The sequence below is a fragment of the Hordeum vulgare genome, unplaced genomic scaffold (assembly GCF_904849725.1).
Source record: "Hordeum vulgare subsp. vulgare unplaced genomic scaffold, MorexV3_pseudomolecules_assembly, whole genome shotgun sequence".
NCBI lineage: Eukaryota > Viridiplantae > Streptophyta > Magnoliopsida > Poales > Poaceae > Hordeum > Hordeum vulgare.
The window spans coordinates 28,691-50,453 of record NW_025422530.1 but is presented as its reverse complement, the minus strand read 5'-3'; the positions used below and the strand labels follow the sequence as shown (position 1 = coordinate 50,453).

The window sequence follows — 21,763 nt, the reverse complement described above, 5'->3', positions numbered from 1 at the left end:
TTTTTCTCGTTCTATCTCAGAGTATCCATTCATTCGATACTCATCCGCTTCTAGTTCGACTTTCTGTAATCGAATCCGAGCTTTTTCGAGTTGCTCAATGGTCCCTCTACGCAATTCTTCTGAATTTCGAATAGTACTCAAGATCCTCTGTTTTCGATTATCTAATAAATCTTTTAATGAAAGTAGATTATTTTGTAAGTTTACAACTTTTATGATCTCTTCCCGAACCAAACATGAATCTTTCGATTCATTTGGCTCTCACGCTCCTTTTTTTCTTTTTTTGCTATAGCAATTTCCATATCTTTTTTTAAGTATAAGTAATGAGCCTATCCTCTATCTTATTTTTTATGTTTATATTTCAATATACCGAAACCTATATAAGACTAGATAAATATTAAGAGGACTCTTCCGCCTAGATAAAAATATATCATGGTCAGCAAAGTTGTTTCTTTATTTATATTTGCCCTTTAGTTAATAATTTCAATTTCATTAAGAAAAACTAACTAAATAAATGGAAAATGAAAATTAATAGAATTCTTTTTTTTTTTTCTTCAAATCCAAAAAATTTCTCTTTTTTATACATAGGTCGTCGATTCGGCATTGGTTAAAAAAGGGCAGGGTGCCCCTTCTTTTTTTTTCTAGTAAATAGTTCAAACCATTTTATCGATATGAGTGTTCTATATCAGATAAATTTTACATTAGCTATTTCCCGTTTAAATTCGGTACTAATACTAATATAGTTGTAGAAAGAGTACCTCTTTTTGCCTGGACTTCAAGCAGTTTAGCTTTAACCGTGTTAATGGTCTCACATTCTTGGTTTATAGAGAATCAAAATTGATTTACCAATGAGTCGCGAAATGCTATGGTTCTTCCATATGATTTCTGAATTTATTCAGAAGTAATTCGTCGAGATCGTGCACCCTTTTCTTATTTATCCGAAAAATACTAAAAAATATTCTAAAGTGCAGCCGGATAGATCCAATCTATTCTTGAAATAGACAACTCGCACACACTCCCTTTCCAAAAAAAATCAAAACACCAACCACTACAGTTAGATTTATTAGATTTGTTGCTAAAATATCGGTATTAAGCCCGAAACTGCCAGCGGATGGCCAGTGAGCTAAAAAAACGAAAGAATGGGTTACATTTTTCATATGCTCTCCTCTTATAGATAGGACGAACAAAGAACAAAGTTTTTCGATCACTTACTTCGCTCGCCCTTTTTTGATCGGTTTTTTTAATGCAAATAGATTCAATCTAGTAATTTCTTTTAGATTAAGTCTTAGGTCTTGTTTGACCGGTGAAAGGCTTCCTTTGTTGAAATGTTCCGTTCCCAAAATTCCTAAAATAAAAGGAAAAAACTTTCCACTTTCCTAAACTAAGGACGGGAAATAAGAAGGCGAGCATATCTTCTAAATTAATCATACTCAACTCAGCCCTTCCTAGAATGCGGTATTATCTGTCCCGATAAATAGATAATTCCAGGAGTAATAAATAGGAGTAAATTAAATAAAGTATTGATATAATTGGAATTGCGGAAGCAAATACCAATTTACTAAAAAAAGAAAAAAGTATCTAATCGAAATCGAAAGAACTTTTTTTTTTAGGATTAAACAAAAGGGTTCGCAAATAAAAGCGCTAGTGCCACAACTAGTCCATAAATTGTTAAAGCTTCCATAAAAGCTAGACTAAGCAATAAAGTACCTCGTATTTTACCTTCTGCTTCTGGCTGTCTCGCAATACCTTCTACAGCTTGTCCTGCAGCAGTACCTTGACCAACTCCAGGTCCAATAGAAGCAAGCCCTACGGCCAATCCAGCAGCAATAACAGAAGCAGCAGCAATTAGTGGATTCATGGTGAGTAGTTCCTCGTGTCAAAAAAAAAGAAATGGTTAAGGATACAATCAACCAAAAAATTCTTACTTCTAAGCTCTATTGGGGAGAAGTAAAGTAACTAAAAAGTACAAATTGAAATCAAATTGAAATGTGAATTGTCCGAACTACATAGAAGGGAATTCTATATCCATATATCGGATTAGATAATGAATCTAACCTAGGAATATATAATATAATATCAATATCCTATATACATTTGTTTCTTCTATTTTGTTTGCATATTTTCTCATTTTCTATTGAATCGGATTCTAAAATCATTGCTTAAAGTGGAAACCCGCATAAAAGAGGACTCCACTTATAGATATTAAGGATATTTATTATAGTATAGATCTAGCCTGACTCCACCCTCCTTAATGCATATATACTTTGAAAATTCCATAATATAGTCTATTCTATTCTCTCTCCTACAACTCTAGGCTATATATTCATACGCATTTCTAACTATTGCAACCAAGCAGATTATCTGGAACCATGCATGAATTGAGCTAAGCTGAAAAAAAAAATACTATATTCCAAAACTAGTCAATTCAATGATGACCCTCCATGGATTCACCTATATAGGCTGCGGCTAATGTTGCAAAAATAAGAGCTTGAATACCGCTTGTAAATAATCCAAGAAACATGACCGGTATAGGGATTACTAAGGGGACTAAAGAAACAAGAACAACAACGACTAATTCATCCGCCAATATATTCCCGAAAAGTCGAAAGCTAAGCGATAATGGTTTTGTGAAATCTTCTAGGATGTTAATTGGTAAAAGGATTGGGGTTGGTTTAATATATTTCTCGAAATAGCTCAATCCTTTTTTGCTAAGACCAGCATAAAAATATGCCGCTGACGTGAGTAAAGCTAAAGCAACAGTAGTATTTATATCATTCGTGGGCGCTGCTAATTCCCCATGGGGTAACTCTATAATTTTCCAAGGTAAAAGAGCACCCGACCAATTTGAAACAAAAATAAAAAGGAACATAGTTCCAATAAAGGGAACCCAGGGACCATATTCTTCTCCAATCTGAGTTTTGCTCAAGTCTCGAATAAACTCAAGGACATATTCAAAAAAATTCTGCCCGTCGGTCGGGATGGTTTGTGGATTCCGAACAGCTATGACAACTGAACCTAGCAAGATAGTAATTACGACCCAAGAAGTGATGAGTACCTGGGCATGAATTTGAAAACCTCCTATTTGCCAATAGAAGTGTTGGCCTACTTCTACACCCGATATATCGTATAACCCCTTGAGTGTTTTAATGGAACAAGGTATAATATTCATATTGTCCTCTGATAAAAATTGAACTTCAAAAAAGGAATTCTTTTGATTCAACCATCTCTTTCTCAACTCAGCAACTTGAACTATTAATTTGATATTTAGGATACCAAGAAAGCACATCAGATCATAATATATATCAATACCCTCTAATATATATCAATATTCCCCTTCTTTTTTCTATGCAAAACAAATTCTATGCAAAAAAAGATATAGTAAGTCATTCCATAAATCTACGCAGTTGTCCAAGAATTCACTATATATTCTTAATCAACGATTTCTTATATAGAGAGAACGGCCCTCACAAATTGAAAATACTAATTTGTTAAGAATCAATCGAATTGAAGTCATAGTGTCATCGTTGGCTGGAATCGATATATTCGCGAGATCCGGGTCACAATTTGTATCGACTAAAGAAATAGTAGGAATTCCCAAAATGGCACATTCCCGAAGAGCTATATACTCTTTTTGCTGATCAAGGACGATCACAATGTCTGGCAATCTCGTCATATATTTGATCCCGCCGAGATACCTTTGTAAGGTAGATAATTTTCTCTTCAAGATTGCCACATCTCTTTTTGGGAGATGGTGGAATTTTCCCATTTTTTCTTCCGCTCTTAAGTCTCTAAATTGAGAAAGTCTAGTTTTCGTAATCGACCAATTCGTTAACATACCACTGAACCACTTTTTATTAACATAATGACAACGAGCCCTTATTGCAGCTGATGCTACTAAATCTGTTGCTCTTTTTTTGGTACCAACAATTAAGAAACTTTTTCCCTGACTTGCTGCATCAAAAACTAAATCACAAGCTTCTGATAAAAAACGGGCCGTTCTAGCGAGATTTATAATATGAGTACCTTTACGCTTTGCCGAAATGTAAGGGGCCATTTTAGGATTCCATTTCTTAATACCATGACCAAAATGAACTCCTGCTTCTATCATCTCTTTCAAATTAATGTTCCAATATCTTCTTGTCATTTTTTCCACACTTCCTTTTTTTTTCATCCTAACATTCCATTACGGAATTTATTTCTTTTTGAAGATTAAGAAAGATCCGAAATAGCTTGAAATAAATAAAATAATAATTGTTCTGAGAGAACCTTGTACTAAGAGTTGGCCATTGATACATTGATACATGGTATAAACAAAACCTTAATTTAATGAATTAACTGACTTGTTTTACTTATTAAAATAAAAATCTTAAAAATCTAAAATTTAACCTGTTAGTGTTCTAAGTTCAAAAGTCTAGTAAAGTAAAAAATATGTTTTATGTATCCTTAGGGTTAAATGTTAAATGGGGGTTTTTATGTCTCATAAAAATTGTTTGTTACGTCAGAATCTGAAGAAACTAATTCTGTATGGAGAAACAAAAAATCTCTCATTTCCGACGCGAATAGATTTTTTTTTTTTATTTCGAAATAAAGGTTCTTGTCTTGTGGGGAACGATGCACAAATTTTTGGAATCCGGTACCAACAGGTATAATCCCCCCCAGAACTACGTTTTCTTTCAAGCCTTTCAACCAATCAATGCGACCTCGTAGGGCAGCTTTTGCTAAAACTCGAGCAGTTTCTTGAAAACTTGCTTCAGATATGAAACTTTGGGTATTCAGGGAAGCCCTTGTTATTCCCAATAAGATTGCCCGATAATAGATCGATTCATCCAAAGCTCGCCCTGCTCGTTCCGCTCGCAATAGTCCGATTAATTCCCCAGGCGAAAAAACATTAGACATTCCATCTTCGGAAACCCGCACTTTTGATGTTACTTGGCGTATAATAATCTCTATATGTCTATTATGGATCTGTACCCCTTGGGATCGATAAACCTTTTGGATTTTATTAACCAAAGAAATACGACTTTGGGCTATGGTTAGCTCAGCTCCAATCAAGAATCCCCAAGGGACCCCAAGAATTCTTGGTATACGCTCATTCCAATCCTCAATTCTCCTTTCGAGATTGGGGGATAATGAATCAATTGAACGCGCTTCAAAGATTTGTTCCACTTTTGGAAGACCTTGCGTTATGTCACTAGATCTCGATTTTTCATATATAAACGTAACTAACCTATCTCCCTTGTAAAGGATTTCTCCATAATGACCATTAACAGTTGCTCCTGTAGTGGCCAAATAAGGTTTAGCTGCTCTTATAACAAAGGAATCCATATTTACACTGAAAATTTGACCAGATTTTTTTATGTGCGATTTAAATAGACATACATTTTCACAAATAAATTGTCCAAGGTGAATTATTGCCAATGTCTCTTCCCAAGAATCATGATGGACAAAGTGACAATTCAAAAGGAATGGATCCAACATTATGTTACTATCGAAATTGGAAATCCTTTTATTTTCATCTATTAAAGAGTATTTAAGTTCTTGAAGTACTTGGAAGGTTTGTTTCAAATTGTCAACGAACAAATATTTTTTTAGCAGGATTTTATTATGCGTTAGTAAATAGTAAGATGAAGAAAAATGCGATATACTAGCTACAATAGCCCCTAAGGGCCCAAAAATTTCTAGAATAGGAATTCTAGGATTCCATTCTTTTATCGCATTGGGATGTTTTGAATTCTTGAATAAACCAATTCGAGAACAGTTGGATGCCGACAAAATCATCAAAGATTGGTATTCTTTATTTCGATTCAACAAAGTGCCAATAGCTTCTTGATGTTGGCTAAGTGATTCAATCTTCGCCTTGGAATAAAAAGAATTGCTATTGGCGCGATCTAACCTATTATGGGGAGTCGGTCCTCCACTTGTCCTATCATACCTTTTTCGTGTATACGAAATAGTGGACTTGACTAACTCAATTCTTAGGAAATCGCGAATAAGATCATTTGCTCTTACCTCAACAAGGGAAGCACCAGCCTTTTCTTTTTCTTCTTGTTCCCAATTCACTACTAAGCAAGTTCTAACAAATTGACTATTTGTGTGATAAATTCTTTGAGTTAACTTGCTATTTTCATGATAAATAAAATTGACAAGTCGAATTTGGAGATTATTTTCTTCTTGCAAGAGATCCTGCGGGAAAAGTGTTGCTAAATTTCTTCCTTCGTCCATTTCATATGCCACTGTAGGGCGAACGGAAACAAAATACTTTTCCTTGCTCTTGAGAATTTTTTTCCGTTGAACATAGACCCAATTTTTCTTTTTTTTTGATTCCTTAGAATCTTTTTTTTGTCTTTCTGGCGGTATCAAACACCCACCTAATATCTTATCTGCCTCTTCAGGAAAATGAATATCTCCGGAAAATATTTTGAGTTCCGTATGGCTTTTTTTTCTCTTCACTCGGACCAGTCCGCCTAGTCCACTTCTTGTATTTTTTGTGAGTTGTGTATCCACTCCAATAATACTATTGTCAAGTATCTTTAGGGATGAAGATCTCGGCAAGATATGAAGTTCTTGAAGAATGAAAAAAAACCGATCTACTTCTTTTTGGTATTTTAGACTAAATTCTTTTGTTCCTCGATGCTCAATCAAACCCTCTTTTTTTAAGATGGAATCTTCCTCTGGGCTCTCGTATTCGTCCTCTGAGTCTTCTTCTGAGTCTTCCTCTAAAGTACCATATTTTTCCTCGCCGCTTTCCCCGGGGCTGCCATATTCGTCTTCTGAGTCTTCTTCTAAAGTTCCATATTCGTCCTCTTGGGTCCTATATTTGCTCTCTGGGTTCCCATATTCCTCTTCTGAGTCTTTCTCTAAAGTCCTATATTCGTTCTCTGGGTTCCCATATTTGTTTTCTGGGCTCCCATATTCGTTTTCTAGGGTTTCATATTCGTATTCGTCTTCTAGGATTCCATATTTAGATTCTTCTAGGGTTTCATATTCGTCCTCTCGGGTCCTGTATTCGTGTTCTAGGGTCTCATATTCCTCTTCTGAGTCTTCCGCTCGAGTCCTATATTCTTCTTCTAGGGTCCTATATCTAAATTTAACAATTCCTGAACCCTTTTTATCTTTTCTGTATCGGGGATCGTCAAAATAAGCAAAAATAGTATTTCTACGTAAAACACCCATAAAGGGGATTTCAATCGAAATCCCAAAACAGGATATTAGTTCTTTCTCTTGTTCTTGATGATATTGTAATGGAATGACGAACCTATTTCTTCGCTTTTTCGCCAACAAATCTGAATTATCTTGAAAAATAGAAGGATAGATCAAATTCCAATGGCCATTGGACATGATTCGATCCGACGTTGAATAATCAAGAATTTCCCTATCTTTTTTACCATAAGTATTCATTTGATCTTGATCCTTGTGGAGTGAAAAAGACGCTATACTGGATCTGCACATACTTACGGATAATATCCATAAATGGCTTGTTTTTGGTAATCGACGAAGATTACCATATTGATATTCGGGCGCATGGTAAACATCAGTACTCCAGTGCATTTCGCCGTCTGATTCAGAATAAATATGCTTTTGTACCCTTTCTTTAAAATGTAAAGTGGACGTTCCGGCACGAATCTCCGCAATTACTTGTTCAGATTTTACATATTGATCATTTTGCACTAGAATCAAGCTTTTTGAGGGAATATTCACACTATATAGAATATCTTGACTCTGAATAGTTACATGCAAGTCTATATAACATAGAAAAGCAGGCTGTCCATGACGGGTACGTGTGGGGTGAACCAAATTCTCATTGAATTGGATTTTTCCATTCGAAGGGGATCGTACAAGGTCGGCAGTACCCCCTGTGAATACTCCGCCAGTATGAAAAGTTCTTAATGTTAGTTGAGTCCCTGGCTCCCCAATTGATTGACCCGCAATAATACCTACGGCTTCTCCCAATTCCACCAGATCACTATGAGTAGGACTCCGGCCATAGCATAATTGACAGATCCAAGAAGTGCTTCGGCAAGTAAAGGGGGTTCTAATATATATTGGTTGTGCTCGAAATGGTTGTGCTCGAAAGGCAGTTATGAATCGATTGACTAATCCAATTCCAATATCTTGATTTCGCGCGGCAATGCATCGTGAACCGATATATATATCGTCTGCTAATACACGACCAATTAGTGTTTGGACAAAAAGTTTTTCCGTCATCCCATTTTGAGGACTTACAGAAATACCTCGGATAGTACCACAATCTCTTCTACGCACAATAATATGTTGAACTACTTCAACAAGTCTACGTGTAAGATATCCAGCATCTGCTGTTCGTACAGCAGTATCTACAACCCCTTTGCGGGCTCCATAGCAGGAAATTATATATTCTGTCAAAGAAAGTCCCTCGCGTAAATTGCTTTGAATAGGTAAATCAATCATTTGTCCTTGAGGGTCCGACATTAATCCTCTCATACCTACTAATTGGTGTACTTGAGATGCATTTCCTCTGGCTCCTGAAAAAGACATTAGATAGACTGGATTAGAAGGATCCGTTATCCGAAAATTTGAATTCATTTCTTGTTTCAAATATTCACTTGTCGCATACCATATCTCAACAGATTGGCGTAATTTTTCTACCGCGTGTACAGCCCCATAATAATAGTGTTTCTCCAAAAGAAAACTCTGTTGTTCCGCGTCTTGGACTAACCATCCCTTAGAGGGTATTGTTAAAAGATCCTCGATTCCTAACGAAATCGATGTAGTAGTGGCTTGATAGAAGCCCAGAGTCTTTAGTTGATCCAGTATATGGGATGTATATCCCATTCCAAAATGATCTATTAATCTGCTAATAAGTCGTTTCATACCAGTTCCGTCTATCTCTTTATTATGAAAGACCAGATTGGCCCGTTCCGCCATACATAAGTACCCCCTTTTCGGCTGAGTAGGATTCGACAATTGCTGAGTAGGATTCGACAATGGGCCTGAGTCAGTGATTCGAAAATTTAATTAACTTAATTGCCTCAATCTCAATCTGGATTCGCGTGGCAAATAATGATGATACTAGGGAAATCGGAATGCCCCCCGAAAGCAAAGGGGAGGGGCATCGCCGAATCTAACTTTCTTGTTTAGGTAGTGTATGAATAGGCCTGACTAAATCCTTGTACGGCTTCCTCTATTTCTCTATAAAAAGAAATATGACCAAGAGTGGTTCGAATGTATATCGAACGAATTTCTTTTTTTCTATTTCCCATTATTAGATAGTGAGCATAAATCTCATGATAAGTCCCCAAAGATTCATATTGAATTTCAATCGGAACTTCTCTTGACCCAATGACGCGTTGATCCAGGTTCCATCGTAGCCACAAGGGACTATCTAAACTGATTAGTTTTTGTCTATAAGCTCCCAGTGCATCATAAGAACTAGAAAAATGGGGTTCTTTATCTTTCCTATACTTAGAATTATTATTATTGTAATTGACTTTTAAATTTGGATAGTTTCTGAAACTATTATATCTATTTGCACAAATACCTCGACGCTTTCCAATTGTTAATACATAAAGCCCGATAAGCATGTCTTGGGTTGGTACGCAAATAGGATCCCCAATAGCAGGAGATAAGAGATTCATATGAGAAAACATAAGTAAACGGGCTTCCGCCTGAGCTTCCAAGGATAAAGGTAGATGAACAGCCATTTGATCTCCATCAAAGTCTGCATTGAAACCCTTACACACTAATGGGTGTAAAGAAATAGTACGCCCCTCTACTAAAGTGGGTTGAAAGGCCTGTATGCCTAATCTATGCAGAGTAGGTGCTCTATTTAACAGTACAGGATGTCCCCGCATAACTTCTTGAAGTATTTCCCATACAATGGGTTCCTTTTCCCAAATTTTCCTTTTAGCAATCCTGACATTAGAAGTGGCGCGTTTCGTGATTAAATCGCGAATTACAAATAGCTGAAAAAGCTTTATTGCTATCTCTAGAGGTAATCCACATTGATGTAATGAAAGCGAAGGACCCACAACAATGACAGAACGCCCCGAGTAATCGACCCGTTTCCCAAGCAGAGTCTCGCGAAACCTTCCCTCTTTACCTTCAATTACATCTGAAAGTGATTTGTATACTTTATTGTGACCATCCCTCGTCGGTTGCCCGCGGGACCCACTATCAAGAAGTGTATCCACGGCTTCTTGTACCAATTTTTCCTGGCACATTACTAAATCTGCTGGCGCTAATTCACTTCTTTTTAATAGATAGGCAAGATTGTTGTTCCGACGGATAACTCTCTTATAAAGTTCATTAATGTCTGAAGTCACTACTTTATCTCCAGACCTATAAACAATAGGTCTCAATTCGGGAGGAAGAACCGGTAATAAGCACAAAACCATCCATTCTGGTTCTACATTTGTTTGAATAAAATGTTTCGCCAATTGCATGCGTCTAATCAAAAAAACTTTTCTTATTCGTCTTTTTCTATCTTCCCACTCATCTCCACTATACCCCTCGTCTTCTAATTCCTTCCATTCGACCAAAGAATTCTCTATAATAATTCGCAAATCCAAATCTGCTAATTGTTCTCTAATAGCACCTGCTCCTGTCGCAATTTCCCGATTTCGAAATGTTGCAAAGCCTGGGGTAGAAAAAAAGGGAGAAATGCTGTGGTTACAGGATGCAATTTCCTCTTCGAATAAACCTCGTAATCGTAAAAAAGTGGGTTTTTTAGTGCTGGGCCTAGCAAAAGAGAAATCGCCGTATACTAGGCCCTCCAACTTCTTAAGAGGTTTATCTAAAAGATTCGCGATATAACTAGGAAGACCTTTCAAATACCACACATGAGTCACGGGACATGCGAGTTTGATGTATCCCATTTGATATCTTCGTATCCGAGAATCCACAAATTCTACCCCGCATTTTTGGCAAAATCTTTCGTCTTCGTTTTCAGCTCCGCTCGCTCGAGAATTGCCACAACCGCAAATCCCGCTTTTTATGGGTCCAAAGATTCTTTCGCAAAACAATCCATCTTTTTCTGGTTTATCGGTTTTATAATGAAAAGTAGAGGGCCTTGTGACTTCGCCAACGGCTTCTCCATTAGGTAGGTTTTTGTTAGCCCAAGCCTTTATTTGTTGAGGGGAAACGAGTCCAATTTGAAGTTGTTGATGTTTATATTGGTCAATCATAAAATAGAAATAAGAAAAGAATTTATATTTATTCCGATCAAACTTCCTCCCTATTAACCTGGAAGTTCTTTTCAGATACAAGGAAATGATTCAGTTCTAGAGCCAAAGATCGTAGTTCTCGAACGAGCACTCGAAAAGATTCTGGAGGATCCTCATGATTAGGTATTCTTTTTCCCCAGATCGTAGCATTAAGTATTTCTTGGCGAGCTATAAGATGGTCAGATTTATAAGTAAGTATCTCTTGTAAAATATGAGCAACACCAAATCCTTCTAAAGCCCAAACTTCCATTTCTCCTACTCGTTGTCCCCCTTGCTTGGCTCTTCCTCTAACCGGTTGTTGTGTAACAAGTGAGTAGGGCCCAGTAGAACGCCCATGAATTTTCTCATCAACTTGATGAATTAATTTTAAGATATAGGACTTCCCTATTAGAACAGGTTGCTCAAAGGGGTCGCCTGTTCTTCCATCAAATATTCTGCTTTTTCCCGGGTACTCGGGTTCAAATACCCATGGATTTTTTGTTTCTTTACTGGCTTCATATAATTCTGAAAACACAAGTTTTCTTGAAGCCTCTTGCTCATATCTCTCATCAAAGGGTGCTATTCTATAATGTTTCTTTAGCAGATCCCCCGCTAATCCGAGCGAGCTTTCAAATATTTGTCCCACATTCATTCGGGAGGGTACTCCTAAGGGATTGAAGACCATATCAACGGGTGTTCCATCTTGCAAATAGGGCATATCTTGCCTAGGCAAAATTTTGGAAATGATCCCTTTATTCCCATGTCTTCCGGCTACTTTATCCCCAACTTTGATTTCACGTTTCTGTAAAATATATACACGAACCATTATGTCGAGGGGGTCCCTTTGGATCCATTTCACATCGATAACGCGCCCTCTTCCACCTATAGGTAATTTCAGAGAAGTTTCTTTTGAAGTGGAAACCTCAAGGCCGAATATGGCCCGTAATAATCCAGCTTCTGCGATATATGATGATTCGCTCGCTATCTGAGGCGTTAATTTACCTACTAAAATATCACCAGTTTCTACCCAGGATCCCAACCTAACAACTCCATTTTTGTCCAAATTGCGGAGTAAATGTTCTTCTAGATGTGGTATTTCTTTAGTGATTTTTTCAGCGGAGCCCTGGCTTGTCGTATCCGTCTGAATTTCATATTTCCGGATGTGAAAAGAGGTATAAATATCCTCATATACCAAACGTTCGCTAATTAGTACTGCGTCTTCAAAATTGTAACCTTCCCATGGCATATAAGCTACTAATACGTTTTTTCCTAAAGCAAGTTCCCCCCCAACTGTAGCAGCTCCTTCTGCTAAAATTTGTCCTTTTTTAATGGATTTACCCCGTGGAACCCGAGGTTTTTGGTGCATACAAGTATTTTTGTTAGAGCGACGGTGGTTAACTAAAGGAATACTTATAGTCTTCCCACTACTTGATAAAAGTATCTTATGACTATCAGTAGAAATGATCTTTCCCTCGCGTTCGGCTATAACGGAAACCCTCGAATCTAGAGCTGTTTGGCGTTCCAATCCAGTTCCAACAATGCATTTCTCGGACCGAGAAAGTGGAACTGCTTGGCGCTGCATATTAGAACTCATTAAAGCCCGATTCGCATCATTGTGCTCAATAAAAGGAATGAGAGAACCCCCAATAGAAAAATATTGGAAAGGAAAAATACTTCTAACATGAATCTGTTCCCATGCAATAGTCAAGAATTCTTGGCGGTATCTAGCTGGAACAACCTGTTCTTCCTGAATACCTTGATTCAAGGACAAAGAATTTCCTGCTGCTATCATATAATACTCATCTCTATTTGGTGATAGATAAACCACCTGTCTCTCTTTTTTTTCTTTTGCTTTCTCAGCAGATATTTCATAAAACGGACTCTCTATAGATCCCCACAAGTGATCAATTCTCGCATGAATTGCTAAGGATCCAGTAAGTCCAACATTGATTCCTTCAGACGTGTCAATTGGACAAATACGCCCATAGTGACTCGGATGAATATCTCGGCTCCGAAAACTTGCGGTTCTCCCCGTCAACCCTCCAGGACCTAAACAACTCACTTTTCGCCCATGAACAGTTTGTGTCAATGGATTCGTTTGATCAAAAACTTGAGATAATGGGTATGTGCCAAAAAAGGTCTCATAAGTAGTTATTAATAAAATTGAAGTTGAAGTTGGAGTTACCAAAGTTTGGGGAGTCGGTTTCGATTGACGTATGAATACTCTACGAATAGTTTTTTGAACTGCATGTTGTAAACGACCAAGAGCCAATCCGAATTGATCTTGTAACAGATCCGCAACCGAACGAATACGTTTATTTTTCAAGTGATTCATATCGTCATCGTCAAGTATACCCGTTCCAAATTTCATTCCAATCAAATGATCCGTAGCGGCCAATACATCTCGTGGTAACAAGAATGTATTGTTCTGAGGTATATCAAGATTAAGTCTCCGATTCATATTTCGTCGACCAATCCTTCCTAATTCACATTTTTGTTGAAAAAATTTCTTTTGTAATTCCTCGCATAAGGACTCCGAAAATACCAGGTCCCCACCTACACAAGCAAATTGTTGATAAAACTCCAAAATAGCTTTTTCTTTTGACTCAATCCTCTTCTTCTCCTTAGCATTCGGGAAAGACAAGAAAATTTCAGGGTAGGAAACATTATCTAGAATTTCTCTTAGATTCGAACCCATAGCTGATGATAGAACTAGAATAGATATCTTTTGTTTTCTACTCACGCGAGCCCATATCCTTTCTTTTTTATCAATTGCTAATTCCGATCTCCCTCCCCAATCTGATATTATAGTCCCGGTGTAGATAGAAATTCCCTTATGATCTAATTCCGAGCGGTAGTAAATACCAGGACTTAGCAATATTTGATTGATCACAATTCGGTATATTCCATTTATAATAAAGGTTCCTAAGGAATTCATTATAGGAATGTTTCCGATAGAAATGGTTTGCTTTTGCACATCGAAACCAAAAATTAATCTCGCAGATACATATAATTCGGAAGAATAGGTGAGTGATTCATACACAGCATCTCTTTCTTTTATCGAGGGTTCTAGCAATTGATATCCTTTCGCAAATAATTGAAATGCAATTTCGTGATCTGGATCTTTAATTGTTGGAAACTTGTCAAGTTCTTCTGCCAAGGCTTGATTAATGAACCTAAAAAATCCCTCGAATTGGATCTGACTAAATCCGGGTATTGTGGACATTCCCTCGTTTCCATTCCGGAGCATCTTAATCTTAAGTTTCCTGTTTATCAAAGAAAAATTCCATTATCAGCTCACTCTTCATCAATCCCTACGGATTGATCTAGCAATCATGGAATCTATATTCTGTTTACTGAATCACATGAAATTCTAGGGAACTCCACATACGTATTTCATATATGTATTTCATACATATGAATAGAGACCATTTCGACGAAAATTCTAGTTTACCAGGGGTACAAATGAAATGAAAATGAATTGCTAAAATATTCCTACAAAAAAAATTATGCCACTTATACTTTATAATATTCTAATCAGATTGAATGGCAAAGATTTCTCATTTTATCCCCTTTCTATGAATGTAATAAAGCCGTAATATAATACACTAGAAAGTTTTACTTTACTTCGATTTAGAATAGCGTGCTTACTTTAATTTCTAAAAATAATTTGAGGGTTCTTTTTTATTTCGGATCGGAGTAGTATAATTGCTAGAAAATTAAGTATTTCATTGTGGAATTCTAAAATAAAGTAAGTCCCTTTTTTAAGTACATGCCAATCTAATTATCCACCTCTCCCCATATCCATGCTTTTCTTTTATCGTAATTTCACTTGGGTAGGCCAAGATAGTCAGGTTATACTCTAATATCAGAGCAAATTTCCTTTTTTTATTCAAGATATTTAATTTAATACTTTGAAAAATTAAAGCACGATTCCCCATAGAGATATGTACATAAAGGGGATCTTTGGATAATAATGCTGCTCGGACCTAAAGTTCACCTATACACGGATTAAGCATAAAGCCATAATATTTTATTATGCCATTGAAATTGAAGGGGGGGAGATAATACCGATTTAAGAGTAGTTCACTACTGCAATTCAAAAAAGAAAGAGAATTCTAGTTAATGGTTCCAATTTGTTCTGAATTTTGCAGCCTGTGACTAGAAATCCACTTTTCTTCTTTTTCATCTCAATAGAAAGAAATGGGAAGTTTTATTGTGTTAGCAATGTATGTTTTAAGATAGAATCTATCGAGGAGAATAATCGAAACTGGATCAAAAAAAGCAGGAGTATCTTTTTTGAAAAAGATTGGAAAAAAGTAAGTTTAATTATATTCAAAATAAAAGAAAGGGGCTTTTCGTAAGAAAACGTGGATGAATACTTGCTGTTTTCTAGATTTTCGATCGGATTTTTTGGCGGCATGGCCAAGCGGTAAGGCAGGGGACTGCAAATCCTTTATCCCCAGTTCAAATCTGGGTGCCGCCTGATCAATAAAATACTTAGGTTTTCTAGTACTGATCGAATTCAATCAATTTTTACTTCGCATAAGTTCGGGCAAGAGAGTAACTAAGCCTGCCGATACTGGGTTTAGAGAAACCATACCATAGTTCTATCCTTAAACTAGGGTTAGGGTTTGTTTTGGCGGTAGTGGCCAAAATGGTTATCAATAGGGGTGAGGTAGTGTTTCCTTATTCTTTTATTATATGAATTTGAATTGGTTCTTAATTGATTCGATTTGAGAATTTTTAAATACGAGGATAAGATGTCAGAAATCTTGGTATCCAAAGAAAGGTCCCTAAGGGGCATTCTTCTCTTTTTCAATCTAAGATTCCAGAAGGGACTCCACGAAAGAATATCAAGACTTCCTAATTATCATACATTTTTTTATCGTACATCTTATGTGACCTACATACACTAGAGTAACAAAAGGAATAAAAAATCTTCCTATTCCCGCTTCTTCTATTCAGGACATCATTCCCGTACTCTTTCTTTTTTAAGGTAAGGAAAAAAGGGCTTTATAGTATCGTATTTTTAATGCTCTCTAATTCTACAAGAATTCCTATAAGAATTTGTTAGGAGTAAATTCCTTGAACTGATTGATCCATGGCCTTAGGGCAGAAGCCCTTTTTGACTCTGTACCCTTGATTCCACTATGATTATTGATCAATAGTAGAATAATCCCTTCATAGAAATAGGAGACATAATTTAGATGGATATAGTAAGTCTCGCTTGGGCTGCTTTAATGGTAGTCTTTACATTTTCTCTTTCACTAGTAGTATGGGGAAGGAGTGGACTCTAGGGATACGATACTACTAATTGATTAAGTAATCAAATTGTTGTATCAATTCTTTTTTTAATTGATCGTTTTGCATTAATTATTTTGTCAAACGTTATTCTTTAATCTTTTTCTTTAGTTTTGTTTCACTCCTGTAAGAAACTCTTGTATTGTAAGAAAGAGCCATTATACCAATTAAGAATTTCTACTAGAAATGACTAATGGTTAAAAAAAGTTCTATACATAAGAAAATTAGACTTTCTTCCACGGAACTATTCACGGCATATCACACATTTTCCATTTGTTTTATACTCTTTCTTTATTCTTAGAATAATTTTTATTCTCTTTTGAAGCATCTCGCGGGATATTTAAGCATGAAAGATTCGCTGGTTTTTTCCTTTTACTTTTTACTATAGTCTATTCTTATATTATTTTTCTTTCCTTCCATGGATTCTTTGGTCAAGAATTGTCTTCGATTTTTTTATTTTGACCTGATTGAAATTAAGTGGATGCAATGAAAAAAGAAATTGAATTAGACTACTTAACTATTTCAATCTACTAATCTATTCTATGTAGATTCAAAGATAATATAATAGAAAGACTCTAAAGTGTCGTAGAAAAAACTATATGTAGTTCTTTCTACCACACTTTAAGATTCCAACCAGATCCTTTCATTTAAGACTTGGATTTTTTTTATTTAATCCCTTTTTCATTTCTTCAATGATTAATTGGAATTCCACTTAATTATTTTGGCTGACTGTTTTTACATAAATAATAAGTAAAAAAGAAGTAGGAATTAGAATGAACAGTGCAGTAGCAATAAATGCGAGAATATTGACTTCCATAACCTCTTTATTTTTTATTTTCACAATAACTCGGGATGTAATCCCATGGAGAGGAAAAAGGGGTATCTTGTAAATTCAAGGGTAGGGCTTGCATTCTGATAATACTGAATCAATTCAATATTATGAATATCGGATCTATCAAATCAATTCATGGATGAGAGTTATATAGTATAACATAGGAAGATCCTATATCCATACTAAGACCAAAATGGGTTTTTTGATTGGATTAGGAATTCCCTCTTTTTTAATCCTTTTTTTTCTACTTTTTCTTTTCTATATCTCTAACCCACGAGCTTTCTTAATCTTATACAATTTCTCTTCCTTTTTCTTATAGTTATACATACAATTATGTATGTATTATATGAGCAACTTTCTATGGGTCACATAGACATCCAAATAAGCAGTAGAAGTGAGATGGGGAAAAGAGGTCTGAAATAAAAAGGGAATACAATTTATGTATGGATTCCGGTAAAATACCGGTACTCTATTCCATAACAGTGGAATAGGAAATTAAGATGAGGATGGTATCATCATAAAGAAAGATAGAGTAATATCCTAAAATTCTACTAATCCACATATCGTATGTGTGTCTTTCTTTATCTTTATCGATCGGGAGTAGTGAAAAAAATTCCTATACTCCTTCCCTCCCTCTTTAATGAGAGATGCAAAATAAAAAAGTGAAGTAAGGGTGCCCTATGGGTATTTGATCTTGCTCCCTGCCCCTTTTTTTTCATGGAAAAAGGAAATATGAATTTCTCCATTCATTGAACCCTAGTTCGGGACTGACGGGGCTCGAACCCGCAGCTTCCGCCTTGACAGGGCGGTGCTCTGACCAATTGAACTACAATCCCCGCGGGGTGTATGGCATACCCATTCTTAAATAGAACCATAAGAAGATTCGATTCGTCTGTCGTACTCTAAGAAATAGACGAATCATATACTACATACCCACATATTAATATTATATTATACGTGGGTATAGTGAGAGTGACATAACTAGTATGTCGTGATTTTTTATCACTAAAAATGGATAATAATCCACCCTTCAACAAGAAAAACTCTTTTGTTTGTAAGAAAGGAATGAGAGAGATATGGATTAGAAAAAAAAATCCCCTTTTTTATTTCTCTTTTATTTCTATAGATCAGACATTTTATTTTATGGGAGAAAAACAAAAGGATTTAGTTCATATTCACGAAGCCCTAGATTTTTGGGCCGAGCTGGATTTGAACCAGCGTAGACATTGTCAACGAATTTACAGTCCGTCCCCATTAACCACTCGGGCATCGACCCAGGAAGAATTTATTCTAGGGTTTTTGCTAATCTATGATTAACCTCCTTTCATAATACTCCCTACCCCCAGGGGAAGTCGAATCCCCGCTGCCTCCTTGAAAGAGAGATGTCCTGAACCACTAGACGATAGGGGCATCACTAGACGATAGGGCCATATACAACCGCTCGTGATTATACTATAATCATAGTATGAGCAGTTTTTTTGAATTGTCAATATACTCGAAAAGTATAACTAGATCCAAAGCAAAGAGTTTTTCTAACTTTTCTGCTATGTTTTCATCTAGGATTTTTTTAGTTGATGGTTAGATTAATTCATGGATCATCCTCTACCTTTTAGGGAAATTCATTTTAAATGTATAGAATAAGAATGGATTACTAAAAGGGATTCTAGATTAGTTCAGTACAGGTAGTTATTTTATTGATCTAAGATAAGATGAAAAAGAGTCCAATTTTTTTTTTATTTCCATTCCGTGCTTCATTTAGTGTTCAGACCAAAAATGCATTCATCCCGCACTAAGTCATAAAATTCTCTAAAGAGAAAGCTTCAAAAACAAAGAAAAAAGCGAATCAATTTAGTAGAAAAGTACTCTATCAGATTCGAACCAATGACTTACGTCTTAGCACGAGATTACTCTACCACTAATTTAAAAAGCCCTTTATCGGATTTGAACCGATGACTTATGCCTTACCATGGCATTACTCTACCACTGAGTTAAAAGGGCTTTTTATTTAATTCAAAAATTTGCCACTTTGATTTCCCATTATGGGTCTACTGCATAATGTACATATTATATATATATAATATATAGAGATATAGAGAGAGACATTATGTATAGATTGTATATGTATTGATATCTTGAGAGCTCAAAATAAAATTAAGAAAAAAAAACATACCCAACTCTTCTTGGTTCATGGTTTTCCGTTTCCGAAGGCTAGTAAAATAGGCGGATTCTGGAACCCCAAGGATTCAATGGTATATGGAAAATATAAGATTTCCAATCCTAGCGGGAAAAGGCAGGGAACAGATACCCAATAGGATAGGATCCTTGGGAGGAACTTTTGGTAATGGCCTTGATCCTCTATGCTATTTTTTATGTGTTCTTAGTTCTATTGAACTTTTTTGATTCTTTTAAACAAGAATCTAATAAACTAGCATTGAGTCAGTGGAAAAAAGGAGAGAGAGGAAAGTGTTAAATGGAGAGAGTCGACTAATCATAGACTTTTAGGATCTTCTTTACATCAGGTAAATCTGTCAGCCCTGTCCGTTTTTTTCTTTAAGTTACGACTCTTTAAGTTACAACTCTTTGCTTCTTACTTCTATCAAGCCATAGGGAAAGTCTATGATGAATTTGGAAAACTCATCTCACTCTTACTCTATGGCTCGGACTTAATGGGGGAAGAAAACATCTTCTATAATTTCTTTTTTGTTCAATTCTGGACAAAAAAGAAAAGGAAAAAAGGAATTTATAGGGACAGTGTTACCCCCTATATCCCCTAGTTTATATTGTAGGAATAATAAAACAATTTAGCAGTCTGGCACACTTACGTCCTCGCAAAGTAAATAATGATTATTGTAGTCGTAACCGTAGAATAGGATAGGATCCTAATCAAAATAAATACATTTGGTTCAGGCGCTATTAGCAGGGTAAGAAGAGATTTATTTTACAGACCAGAGGGAGAGGGGCTATCTAAATCCTAAAGTAAAGGCGCGCGATCGAAGTAGAAGTACCAATGGCTCAGTGTCATGAACCTTCTCCATCTGATTCAATAAGGGGGAATTAGCCTCCTTGTCAAATGGCTATCCTTGACAAAGGGTACCATTTATACCATAATATACAATGTAGCGGGTATAGTTTAGTGGTAAAAGTGTGATTCGTTCTATTAATAACTGAATTTGAAATGATATACTTAAGGCATCCTTAAGTTTTTTTTTATATTCCGATGAAAACTTTAGTTCTTATAAAGGATTAAATCCTTTTCCTCTCAATAGCATATTGAGGAAGAATATACATTCTGGCGATTTGTACCCAAAAACTAATTTAAATTGCATCCAAAATAAAAATTGGATTATGATATGAGTACAGAGTCGCGAAGCATAATTTTGCATTGGATTTAAGTATTCCAATTTTGAAAATATGAGTAAAGGATCTATGGATGAAGATACAAAAAAGTTGATTTCCAATCGTAACTAAATCTTCTTTTGTTAAAGGATAAGGAAGCCAAATAGCTAAAAAACGATAGTTTTGGTTTACTAGAACCATCCGCATATTGTTTCAGCTCGGTGGAAACCCAATTCTTTTCCTCAGGATCTCTTGAATGAAATTAGGGAACGAAGTAAGTAGATTAGATGGATTTAGATAGAATTTCTATCTCCTACTCTATAAGGATCATCTAGAAAGCAGAGAGCTTTGGTTCCATTCAAATAGAAAAGCTGACATAGATGTTAAGTGGTGAGAATATCCATAAAGGAGCCGAATGAAATCAAAATTTCATGTTCGGTTTTGAATTAGAGACGTTAAAAATAATCAACCAACGTCGACTATAACCCCTAGCCTTCCAAGCTAACGATGCGGGTTCGATTCCCGCTACCCGCTCCATTCTGTATAAAAGGAGTATTCTATTTGTCTAGACATGTTAAAGGCTTGTATTCAAGCCTTTTTTGTCCACCAGTTTCTGGTACTACAGAGCGGAGTAGAGCAGTTTGGTAGCTCACGAGGCTCATAACCTTGAGGTCACGGGTTCGATTCCCGTCTCCGCACTTAGCAGTCTCTATAAAAGGAGTATTCTATTTCTCTAGATATGGTAGAGGGGCGTATCCAACCCTTTTTTATTCATTAGTTCCGGGCCCTAGAGGGCAAAATTGAGCAATTTGCGAAGCCACTTGCCTTCACAAAAAGAAGGCGCAAGGCTTCTCCCTACCTTGCAGAAAATAAAAATGAAATGAAAGGGACAGTCTACCTCTCCCTTCCTTTTAAAAACAGTTTGCCCGTTGTTTGTCTCAGTTAATACCCAATTTTGGGGCTCTGTTGGCTAGTTCTATTTCTGCCTCCGGAGCGCCCTCTTTTTTTGAGGGGGATGCAAAGGAAGGGTAAATATAGTAAGGGATACGGCACTAGACTAATACTTAATTAATACTTAATTTAATATAAGTAGTTAAACAATTAACTAGACTAA

The 21,763-nt window shown here is 36.1% G+C and overlaps 2 protein-coding genes and 4 non-coding genes across 6 annotated transcripts; 2 read left to right on the top strand and 4 right to left on the bottom strand.

Moving 5' to 3' along the window:
• Positions 1 to 3,769: 3,769 nt before the first annotated feature.
• LOC123419073 (DNA-directed RNA polymerase subunit beta'') lies at positions 3,770 to 8,917 on the bottom strand. Its single transcript, XM_045107122.1, has one exon. It carries the CDS (start codon positions 8,899 to 8,901, stop codon positions 4,468 to 4,470), a length of 4,434 nt encoding a protein of 1,477 aa, XP_044963057.1. The 5' UTR covers positions 8,902 to 8,917; the 3' UTR covers positions 3,770 to 4,467.
• Positions 8,918 to 10,450: 1,533 nt separating this feature from the next.
• Positions 10,451 to 21,691, bottom strand: LOC123419074 (DNA-directed RNA polymerase subunit beta). The gene has a single exon (XM_045107123.1). It carries the CDS (start codon positions 14,425 to 14,427, stop codon positions 11,197 to 11,199), a length of 3,231 nt encoding a protein of 1,076 aa, XP_044963058.1. The 5' UTR covers positions 14,428 to 21,691; the 3' UTR covers positions 10,451 to 11,196.
• TRNAC-GCA lies at positions 15,593 to 15,663 on the top strand. Its single transcript has one exon. It is a non-coding gene; the product is annotated as a tRNA-Cys (tRNA).
• On the bottom strand, positions 18,508 to 18,589 carry TRNAY-GUA. The gene has a single exon. It is a non-coding gene; the product is annotated as a tRNA-Tyr (tRNA).
• TRNAT-GGU lies at positions 19,240 to 19,311 on the bottom strand. Its single transcript has one exon. It is a non-coding gene; the product is annotated as a tRNA-Thr (tRNA).
• TRNAM-CAU lies at positions 21,275 to 21,348 on the top strand. Its single transcript has one exon. It is a non-coding gene; the product is annotated as a tRNA-Met (tRNA).
• Positions 21,692 to 21,763: the final 72 nt, after the last annotated feature.

Bases quoted from the DNA above. Each gene is read 5' to 3' on its own strand.
- LOC123419073 (XM_045107122.1), bottom strand. From the start codon at position 8,901: ATGGCGGAACGGGCCAATCTGGTCTTTCATAATAAAGAGATAGACGGA.
- LOC123419074 (XM_045107123.1), bottom strand. From the start codon at position 14,427: ATGCTCCGGAATGGAAACGAGGGAATGTCCACAATACCCGGATTTAGT.